General features: G+C 34.1%; 1 protein-coding gene across 4 annotated transcripts in view; it reads right to left on the reverse strand.

Moving 5' to 3' along the window:
- rnh1 (ribonuclease H1) overlaps positions 1 to 12,053 on the reverse strand; it is a 115,696-nt gene that overhangs the window by 38,789 nt on the left and 64,854 nt on the right. For all 4 annotated transcript variants that reach the window (XR_016548239.1, XM_090391832.1, XM_090391833.1 and 1 more), the window contains exon 6: positions 2,935 to 3,019. Coding sequence is in view for 3 of the 4 variants with exons in the window: in XM_090391832.1 (XP_090247958.1) it covers positions 2,935 to 3,019 (85 nt within the window). In the remaining variant the exon portion in view is untranslated. The remainder of the gene's footprint in view (positions 1 to 2,934; positions 3,020 to 12,053) is intronic.

Consider the following 12,053-nt stretch of genomic DNA (forward strand, 5'->3'; position numbering starts at 1 on the left):
ATTTTTACTTTAAACACAAGTAGTTGAGAAATCATGGGAATAAAATACTGATCTGTATTCAAGTTTTGTAGATCAGGAAAAGGCATATGACAAGGTGGAAACAGAAAAGTTGTTCACAATGCTACAGTTATAAGGTGTAAATGGGACATTATATCAAGCAATACTTAGTCTGTAATTTGTATAGGCACCAAGAACAAATGGAAATAAAGGGGATGACTTTGAAAGTGTTACGTGAGGTGAAAGGACACTACACGATAATTCAAATGAATCAAAAACCTATTCTTGGTAGTTGCAAATAACCACCAATACAAACCAAAAATATCCAGAAAAATGAAAAACTGATACTAGAAATGCATGCACTGAGGACCAAATATGTCTGGCCTGCAACTCTCGAGAGCTAAATATCTTCCCTATCTTAAAAAACATTACTGCTGTCCCCCTCAAATCACCTACTCTGCCAACAACCTTCCCCCTCCCTCCCCCTTCTTCCACCTCAAAAAAAAAAGGGGCAAGTGTACTACCATGCCCACTTACCCCACAAAACATCCTTAAGTTAAGCTTAGGATAATCTTGATATATTGCTTGTCATTTTTTCCCCAATTTTACAGGTTTATTTTTTTTTACTTTGTTTATTTCTATTTTTGAAATTTTCTATACAGGTTACCAGTCTTCTGCATGGTAGCTCATCAATCACCAAAGTGATGTCACTTCCAGTAAGAAGTGCCTTAAAAACAAACATGAGATCTGACAATATTGGTGTGCTAAAAAATAACAGATTAATCCGGAGGAAAACTGAAATGCAAGCTAATATTGATGTAAACTTTTCATGCAGTACTATCATAATGTTCTGTACAGCCCCCCCCCCCCTCTCAAAGGTGCATATCAGGAATTTGATAATGTTAATGGCACTTTTAATGTTTCTCATCAATTAACATTCTTCGCATTTGTGTTAATTTTTTTTCTGTGCTAGTTTCCTCTAATCCTGAAAAAGCAACTAGCTATTTGGGTGGCAAAGCTTTGTATATATATTTTTTTTAATTTTTGTATAATATGATAATAAATCAGTTAAACTTGTGTTCTATTGTAAACAACTTCTAAATATAGTGAGCTTTAAAATAATAGAGAATGACTGATTAGTGGTTTTATGGTGCAGGGATAGCAAATATCATACTGTGCCATGACGCAGGTTACAGCAGTACACAGGGTATTAATAAATAGTTATAAGGAGATAAATTAGTGAATAAGATAAAATTTATGTATTAAGTGTCAAGTAATCTGCATATTAAAAGATATTAATAAATAGTTATGAGTGATAAATAAAGTAAAGTATATCTACAAAAAATAGAGTATCTACATATTAAAATGCATCAATAAATAGTTATCTATATAAGGTATTAATAAATAGTTATAAGAAAATAAATAAGTAAATAAAATGTGTACAAGGTTTAGTATCTACATTGTGGTATCTACATATAAACAAATTGATAATCAAATGTGTTTGAATAAATTAATTCTTTTTAAACATTTAAAAATGACATGCAAATTGTCAAAGTCTAATAACATCTATTTTTTCTGGCGAGGTTGATAAGTAAAGTGGATAAAAATCCCTTATTGTTTTTCAGCCTGTATGCGAAACTCTAAGATCGAAAACTACAATCTAAGCGTTTCATGCCGACGAACTGTCTGCGGATCCAAGTGGAAGTGACCACTTGGTAGTGCCACACCAAGGCAACTCGATGCAAAGGTGGAGCAAGATCCCTCACTATTCTTGATATTTTCTCATAATGTAAAAACACACAGCTCCTAGGAGATGTAGTACTGCTTTACATTGTGAGCAGAGGTCACTACCCAGACCGGTTTCAACCTTTTTTGAGGTCTCATCAGTGAGTAGCTAGACCTAGATGATATCAAAGTTTAAGTGAAAAGAACTTACATACCTTCGCTATATGAATGCCAGAAAGGTGTGCCACTTGTGTGTTTTTACATTATGAGAAAATATCAAGAATAGTGAGGGAGCTTGCTCCACCCTTGCATCGAGTTGCCTTGGTGTGGCGCTACCAAGTGGCCACTTCTGCTTGGATCCGCCGACAGTTCGTCGGCACGAAACGTTTAGATCGTAGTTTTCGATCTTAGAGTTTTGTATATTGGCTGAAAAACAATAAGGGATTTTTATCCACTTTACTTATCAACCTCGCCAGAAAAAATAGCCATTTGGCTTTTCATCTTAGTTATAATTTGTTCTAATAACATCTGTCTGAGTGTATAGGGCTCAGCCAGATAAGTAAAATACACACAGTTTATAAAATCCAAGTTAATTTCCCAATGTAAATACTCTTGGCACTTCACACAAGAGAACCAGCACACCACCAGAATATGACTAGTAGTGAGATAGGTGTTGCATCTCTCACACACAGGTGGATCATCAGCCCTCAGTAAATAAGAATGTCTAAGATGACCAACCTATTCGGAGCCTAGCAAGAACAACTTCCTCTCTTCTGATCCTATGCTGACTAGACTACCACTGCTTAATTTCATGCAAGTTGTTTGTCAGTGCTTCCTTCCAGGAGTAATTGCCATTGGGCAATTAACTTGAATTTTATAAACTGTGTGTAGTCAAGTATATGGTATCATCAAACAGTGTTGGAAAAGTACAATAAATAAATAACTGATTTATTGACATCACAGATGACAATAAATCAGTTAAACTTGTGTTCTATTGTAAACAACTTCTGTGATGTCATTTTTCTTAATTCCAATGTGGCTGAGAATATAACACACCAAACATTAAAATTAAGGGCCTTTATTTTGTACAAAATGAAGCTGCTCAGTAACGTCACCAGACGTTACTGAGCAGCAGTAGTATTAAAAATGCTGAAAGGATTCAAGTATATTCAGTTTCATATCAAACCTATGCGTTCTTTTAACAAGACCAACCTTTAATAAGAAAACTACTGTCTGTATATATGGTAACATCCTTCAAATTCATTTCTTTCACTTGTTTTAGAGCCCTTACAGCTGCCTATTAAAAAATTAAAATAAAAAGGCATAATGCAAGATTAAATGTTTCTTTAAAATACAAACGTTATTATAGACTTTTGTAATTATTTAGTTCTAACAGAAAAGAGGCACGTTAACTTAGTCTGACAACTCAACATCAATTCATACACAAAGGTTAAAATTATAAATTCTCAGTGTACTTGGTAGGAAGTTTTGGAAAACAGTTCACATACAAATGAAATGGCATTTAAGGAAATTAATAATTTATACTATATATTATCTCTCAGGGGACTCTGTAACCCCTAGAGAGCACGTCCCCTGGGTGGCGGATAGGGGAGCCCACCATTTGTGTGTACATGCGCGTGCATGTATATATGTGGTAGGGTGGTCCGAATATACTGAATAAGGACTCGTGAACCAACAGGGCCATAAGGGGCAATCATCTTGATTGTAAGGGAAGTGGCACTCCCATGGACCCCTAGCTGGATCTATCCTCCCCTCCTTCTACTTTGAGGAAGATCCACTTACTTTAATCTTTCCTATAAGGCCTTATCAACCAACTCTTCTTGCTTTATGACCCTTATGCTATTAGAGTACTCGAGGGCCATGGAGTCATTTCATTTCTGGCCTTACAACTATGCCCTCTCTATGAACCTTACTATATTTCTTCTATAATCTACTCTTTCCCCTTCAATATACCCTATTCCTCCTATGGGTTTAAATTCAGAAGAAGGCTAGTTCAGAAGCCTTAAGGTAGCAGCCCTACCACTGAACTATTCCATCGTCAGGCTAGTCCCCTGACATGGAGAACATAATCCTACTTGTAAGCTGACAGAAAAAGATAATCAGATTGAATCTATGGAAAACGACCCTGGAATGGAAAAGGGAAAATGAAAATGGAAATGACAAAATATAATACACATAGCAAACTGGAATGTAAGAGGAATAGCATATAAAGAAATAGAATTAGACCAGTTATTAAATCGAAGAAATTTTAAAATAGCAGTAATCACTGAAACAAAAAAGAAATTAAAAGGAACTACGAGAACTGAAAATTTTAATGTGATATACAGTGGAGTCGACAGAGACCAAAGAGCACAAGTAGGAGTCATGATTTGGATTCATAACTCCCTTTCAAAACAGTTAAAACATTATAAATTATGGAATGAAAGAATAATAGAAGCTAGAATAAAAATAGATAGAGGCTATTTAACAATAATTGGTTTATATGCCCCAGAAGAAGGAAGAGAACAGGATAATATTGATTTTTATAATCAGCTACAAAACATATATAATAAAATAAATAAAAATGATTACATAATTTTAGCACGAGACTTAAATGCAAGAATTGGAAACACGAAAATTAATAATAATATAGGAATACATGGAGAACACACTCTAAACAGAAATGGTAAAAAATTGATTGACTTTGTAGTTTATAATAACCTAAAAATAATGAATTCCTTGTATAAACATAAAGACATACATTAATATACTTGGGCAGCAAGAGGATGGAAATCAATATTAGATTATTTCATATTAAATGAAAAGTCAAAATTTTCACTAGATGTTAGAGTTCACAGAGGATATGAAATAAGCAGTGACCACTTCCTTGTCGAAATAAAATTAAGATTACCACCTAAATGGCTACAAGTAACAAGAACAGAAAGAAAAATTGAAACATTTGTTTATAAAACTAGACTATTGAATGACACAAATGTATAATGGCTATATGAACAAAGAATTAACCAATATCTGGATAAAATAAAACAAAATGAAGAAATAGAATCGCTTAATACAAAAACGATACTAAATGCAGCAGCAAATGAAAGCTTAGGAAAGACCAAAAAATTCAATAAAAGAAAAAAACTGAAGATCTGGGATGATACAATCAAAGAGATAATCAAAAAGAAGCCTATCACAAATGGTTAAGCAGTAAAAGATTAGAAGATGAAATAGAATATAAAAGAATAAGAGCCATAGCTAAAAGAGAAGTCAGAAAAAGACAGAGAATCATGGAATAAATTTGTTTCTAATTTAGAACATGATTTATATAAAATAAGACCAAATGTACATAAGATTTTGAAACACCTAAATGCAGATACCAAAGAAAACATAAAATTAAACACTGAATTGAAATTAGAAGAATTTCTAAATTACTACACAGAACTGTGAACAGACAAATATTTTAAAAAAGACAACTGGCAAACAATTAACGAAAATGAAAAGGAAATAACTGAAGAAGAATTAGAAATCAGCCTGAAAGAAACAAGAAACGGAAAATCACCTGGAGAAGATAAACTAGGTTCAGAACTATATAAATATGCAGGAACAAGATTCAAAGAAAGACTCTTATTATTTGTAAATAAAATTTACTCAACTGGTATCCCCCCCAATAGAATGGAAAAAAGCAATTGTGATTCCTATCTTTAAGAAAGGTAATAGAGATTACCCTAAAAACTATAGAAGTATCAGTATACTAAATTCCTGTTACAAAATATATAGCAGAATCTTAAATAACAAACTAATGAAATATTCCGAAAACTTTATTCTAGAGGTACAGAATGGATTTAGAAAAGGACAATCATGTATAGACCCAGCATTTTGTCTAAAATTAATAATAGAGAAAAGAAGAGAATATAATTTAGAAACACATATTGCATTTATTGACTTTGAAAAAGCATTTGACAAAGTTAAAAGAAACATTATTTAACATATTAAAAGAAAGACAAATACCAAATAATATCCTAAAAGCTATCACAAGTATATATGAAAATAATCAAATACAAATAAGATTAAATCACGAGCTATCATATACAAGAGAGATAAACCAAGGGGTGCGACAGGGATGTCCCCTCTCGGCAACCCTTTTTAATATCTACTCAAATGAAACAATAAGAAAATGGAGTAAAAATTTACATCAAGGAATTAAACTTTTACCTACAGTTAATTTAAACACTCTCCTCTTTGCAGATGACCAAATAATAATTACAAATTCTGAAGATAACTTACAGAAAGCTATTTTAAATCTAAATGAGATATCCAAAGATTATGGTATGATAATATCAACGGAAAAATCAAAAACTATGGCCTTTAAAGGACAAGATCCAGCAAGAACTAAAATAGTAATAGATAACAAGATCTTAAAACAGGTGAATTCATTTAACTACCTAGGATGTATGATCACATATGAAAATGAAAAAGATATAAACGTAAAAATTGCAAAATATTTAAAAATAACAGGTGTAATTAACTCTATATTTAAACCAAACCTAGTTCAAAAACAAACCAGGCCAGGCTAAAAGTATACAATACATTAGCCTTACCGGTCTTAATGTATGGAAGCGAAATCTGGACAATAAAACAAAAAAAGACAAAGATTAACAACAGCAGAAATGAAGTTTATGAGAAAAACTGCAAAGTATACCCTATTTAATCACAAAAGAAACGAAGATATTATGAAAGAATTAAAAGAACCAGTAATAGAAAAAATTAAAAAATATAAACATAAATGGATGGAACATGTTCAAAGAATGAAAACAGAAAGATTACCAAAACAAGCCTTAAAATACAAGCCATTAGGAAAAAGAAAACCAGGACGTCCTCTTAAACGATGACTTCTAAAGCCAGAACAGGCCATGCTAGGCCTAAATCCTTGATACGTATGATGACAATATATTAATTATAAGAAACTAATATTTAAAATATAACGAACAACAAAAAGAATTACAATTGGAAAATCAGATAAGGGAAATGCCAGTGTAGTCCTTAACTGACACGATTATACATACAAACTTAATTCCCTTCTTAAGAATCATTCTACTAACTACCCTTGGGACTATGATCCTACAGACACACAGCCCTTCTCAGGCTATTTAAAAAGGTTACCTCTTGACCTATGGAAATTACAAATAAATGTAAACTATACAATTCCAGAACTTTGGACTTATTGTTATTGTTTCCATTTCAATCATACTCTAAAAATAGATAAAACATCTAAACCGAATCAACAATAGCAGACTGCCAAAAATACTATACAGATATAAAGGGAAAACAAACTGGAAGACCAAGAAAGCAATGACATGAGACTAGAAGAGGCCACACCTGGAGTCCATAACAGAAAGAAGAATTACATAATCAATTTCCTGATATGTCCTCAAGGGATGTTCAGGTTACTATGACGGCACTACATGATTAAGTTTACATTATTATTATTAATCTCCTATCAACAATTTTTCTCCAAATTACATGCGAGCACTACAATATTGTCATATCTAACATTTCATACTTTTATGGCACTTCTGACTTGATCAATCCATTTAGACCTTGGTCTTCCTCTGGGCCTCTTCGTGCCATCTTGGCATCAAACACCTGTTTTGCTAACCTTTCCTTGCCCATTCTATTTAACTGGCCATGCCACCTTAAGTTAGCTCTGCTGACACATTCTTGAATGCTAATAACGTCAACTTCCTTTCTAATATCTTCATTTTTAATATGATTCTGTCATTGATACCATCCATCAGTTCACTCCCTACTTTTTTCTCAGTATCCTCAATATCTATGGTCTCTATTCTTTGATCAAGTGTTTTATTTCTAACCAAACTCTCAGATCCATAACTTAAAACTAGTTTAAAAACACTCTTGCATTTGGCTAATTTCTCTTGTTCCATATAAATTTATTTAGCTAACTACCCACCATACAAACTTTGCTTATTCTGTTATCTATTTCCAGATTTAACTTGTCATCTTCACTAAAAAACTGTGCCTAAATAGCTGAAATATTTTCACTTGTTCTATAGGATCTCCATTCAGAATGTAACTGAAGTTTTCTATGCTCATGCCTATTTTCAGAGTTGTGGTCTTTTTATAGTGGATTTTCATGCCAAATTTGTTACAGCTGTTATTCTCGAGACTGGCACTGGATGTGTTCAGGAGTACAACATCTATATAAAGCAGAATGCTAGGCACTGGATGTGTTCAGGAGTACAACATCTATATAAAGCAGAATGCTAGGCACTGGATGTGTTCAGGAGTACAACATCTATATAAAGCAGAAAGCTAAATTTGACATCTCCAATTCTAATATCAGGCCTAATGCCACTTTCTTTAACAATGTGATCCATATAGATGATGAATAAAGGTGGATATAATGTGCATCCTTGGATTTTACATCAAACCATCTTCCTGTATTTCCTTCAATTCTAACTGTTGACTGACAACTTAAATATAGACTATGTATTGCTTTGTATAATTTTCCATTCACCCCATATAATTGTAGTGTTTTGAAAAAGTATTTCTCTGGGCACCTTGTCGTATGCCTTTTCCAGATCTACAAAACTGAAGTACAGCTCTTTGTTATATTCCCACGATTTCTCAAGGTGAAAATCTGATCTTGATAATCTCTATGCAAGCATACTTGCATAGAGATTATCTTTTGCCCTGAACCCAGCTTGTTCTTCTCCAAGCTTCTCCTCCACAATCTTTCTCAACCTCTTTTCAAGTATGCTTGCATACATCTTACCTGGAACACTTAGAGAAATTTTTAAAAGTTAAGCCATGTTTTTTTAGGATTTTTGTAATTTTCTCTGTAATTCGGATATAGGGAATGGTGATGGATTTAGAGTAATCCTTGTTGTGAAGGGGGGGAGGGGGTTGTGGTTTATTGGTTTCAATTTTTTTTTTTTTTTGGGGGGTGGGTGGGTAGCCATTGGCTAAGAAAGTGTTGAAAATGTGGTTTAGTTCTGTGGTTAGGGCATTGTCATTGGAACAGATAAGTTTAGCCCTGTTGTGTATGGTCTTAATGACTCCATATTGTTGTGATGGGGGGGGGGTTATTGGTGAATGTATCTGTCTGTATGGGTGGGTTTTCTATAAACTGAGAAAACCAAGGTTCCATCAAGCTGGCAGGTGACTTGTGTGTCTAAGAAAGGAAGGCAGTTGTTTTTTTTTTCTTCTATGGAGACTTTTGAAGGAAAGGAGTGCATCGGAGCTATGTGGCCAAGTAGCGAACATATCAACATAGCGAAGCCATATGGTTGGTTTTTGTGGGGCAGAGTTTAAGGCTTTCTCTTCAAAAGTCTCCATATAAAGTTTGGCTAAGGGTGGGGAGAGAGTGGAGAATCCATGGCTTGTAGAATTTTCCTTGCCAAACAAAATATCCCGAGTTCATTGTGAACTGAAATAGGGCTGTGATATCGAGAGGAAATTTATCTTGGATTAGCTCTAAGGATTCTTTGAGTGGGACATTTGTGAATAGGAAGGAGACATCAAAACTGACCATTACGTCAGTGTGTTTGAGTGTAAGGTTTTCTATGCTGGCTTTGAAGTGGGCCGAGTTTTTTTTATGTGTGAAGGTGTGTTGCCAGTATAGTGTGTGAGGGCTTTGGCTAAATGTTTAGCTAGTTTGTATGTAGGGGAATCAATGCCATCCACTATGGGACGTAATGGCACATTTTCTTTATGTATTTTTGGGAGTCCATATATACGGGGAGGGGGGGATATGGAGTTAAACGGTTTTAATTTGTTAGCGACTTCTACAGGCTAAGAAGTGACCTCCCCCCTCCCTCACAACAATATGGAGTCATTAAGACACTACACAACAAGGCTAAACTTATCTGTTCCAATGACAATGCCTTAACCACAGAACTAAACCACATTCTCAACACTTTCTTAGCCAATGGCTACCCCCAAAAAAAATCCAAAAAATATTGAAACCAATAACCTCCATCCCCCCCCCCATTCACAACAAGGATTACTCTAAATCCATCACCATTGCCTATATCTGAGGCACCTCGGAAAAAATTGCAAAAAATCCTAATAAAACATGACTTAACTTCTTGTTACAGACCTTATAAAAAATTGGCATCCCTTATCCACTCCACTAAAGACCAACCCCCCTCCCCCCAAACCTACCTGGTGTATACCAAGTCCCTTGCAGTTGTAAGCTGTCTGCTTTGGCCAAACAGGTAGGACAGCTAATATCAGAATTTCAGAACACAAGAACTACATCCGTTTTCACCAATACAGCCACTCTGGTCTTGCAGACCATGCGCTGTGTACCCACCATAGAATACGGTGGAAGAAAGTCACGATAATACACCGTAGTAAATTCAAATATGAAAGGCTATTCATGGAATCAGCCTCAGCCCTTAGAAACAATCCAAACCTCAACAAATTTGGTTGCATGAGACTGTCCCAAATTTAGGAAACCTACATCAGAAGACCTTCAGCCCAATCAGCCAAGAATACCAACATTGTCTGCTAGGAGGCACCATCAGGACTTTTAGGGTAAAGAATAGCTTCCTGCTTTGTTCCTCATTTACTGCGTGTTGTGCTTGCGTGCACGTGTCTTGCATTTAAGTTCCTATGATAATGGCAACGTGACGTTGCCGAAATATTGGAAGTGTATTAAAATTTATTTTAATGTATATTCTATTGTACATTGTAATTTCCTTAAGCTATTTAGTAAGAATGTATAACCAACGTCTAAGCCTTTCCACGAGAATTAAAAAAGTTCATAACTGGAAATAAATTAAAGAAAATATTGTACATTGTCATTTAAGCCACATTTGCCTAACAGCAAAGGAAAAAATGAAACCCCAAACTCTGTTTTTTTTTGTGTAAAAATGAAATTCACATTCTGGTCTGGTTGGCTGAGTGGTTAGCATATCAGCTCCAACCAAGAAGCAGATTCAAATCTAGCCATGCACATGGATGTTTATGATCGTCTTTAGTTGGGAGATGAATTTCATAACCTGATGTGGGACCACTCTCCCACTTATTAGAGGCCTAAAGTGACTTGAAGTTCCATGTTTGGTCTCTAGAAGGTTTCCAAACCATAAAAAATAAATTTAAAAAAAAATACAAATATATAAAAAAATTAATAAAAATATTTTAAAAAATTCTTTGACTACTCATGGTACAAATGTACTCTAGATTTATAGGTTATGGGGTGGGAGCAATATAAAAAAAAATCTGACATGATGTTGCCATTTCTACACACACGTGTATTCTTTGTATTCTAGGCCTTTAAGAACTTAAAAAAATCCACTATCCAAAGACTCAATTTCCTAAGCTATTCGGAAAACAGTTGCATATTTTGTTTAGCTGGATTTATAACAAAACTACAGTAATCTGCTGTCATACAGATGGAGGCTTGTTTTCAGCTGTGCATAAACACAAACTAATGGTAAAGCTCAAAGAATGCCCTCCTTATACATGCCGAGAGCAATCAACTGTTCTTTAACTTATGACAAGTGCAATCACTAGGCATGAAACAAGCGTCTCTAAAAAAAATTCAACTAATCACCATTTATTGGTATATACTCTGCATATAAGATTTCACATTAACTTCAGATTTTTTTCCATGAGCCAACTACTTTTTCTTCATAATGAAGAAATTTAGGATTTCCATTTCAAGATTGTCCAGGATTGTACATACAACAGAGCATGGGTAATCAATTATGATAAACTAATAGCAAATCAATTTTCAATAACCATTTGAAGATCCAACCATGATATTAGAAAATAATTGCACTAACAGTAGCAACAACTGAGATGCCTTAAGTCCTTAGTGAATAATATGAAACTACATAAAAACTTAGGTGTTGTTCATTATCCATAATAAAGCTTAACAGTATAACTGACACCAAGCAGAAAAAATATTTATTTATTAAACTTACTAATATATTACCGGTTTTCTACCTGGAATCTTCAGAGCACGGTGATAACTGTCAGACACACAGCACTAAACTAAGTAATTATAGAAACAACTTAAGTTCTAACTGATACCTAATGTCCTTATATGGCACCTTCTATGGATCACATAACTACAAGGTTAATTCAGAAATAATCCGCATATATTGTGAATCTGAATAATTCAATTATGTCAGTGGAGGAAACGTGGTTTGATAAGGTCATGGGAGTACATGATATGTATGCTAGATTCTGCACTATGGTATCGGTTGTTGGATGACAAAAATATTGCTAGGGCACAAGAATTTAAGAATTACCTAAATGATGCAATATTATGATGTGTCCCTAGAGTTTTAAGCATA

The sequence above is a fragment of the Typopeltis vanoorti genome, chromosome 4 (genome assembly GCF_054136105.1).
Source record: "Typopeltis vanoorti isolate ZY-2024b chromosome 4, IOZ_Tvanoo_1.0, whole genome shotgun sequence".
In the NCBI taxonomy this organism is placed as follows: domain Eukaryota; kingdom Metazoa; phylum Arthropoda; class Arachnida; order Uropygi; family Thelyphonidae; genus Typopeltis; species Typopeltis vanoorti.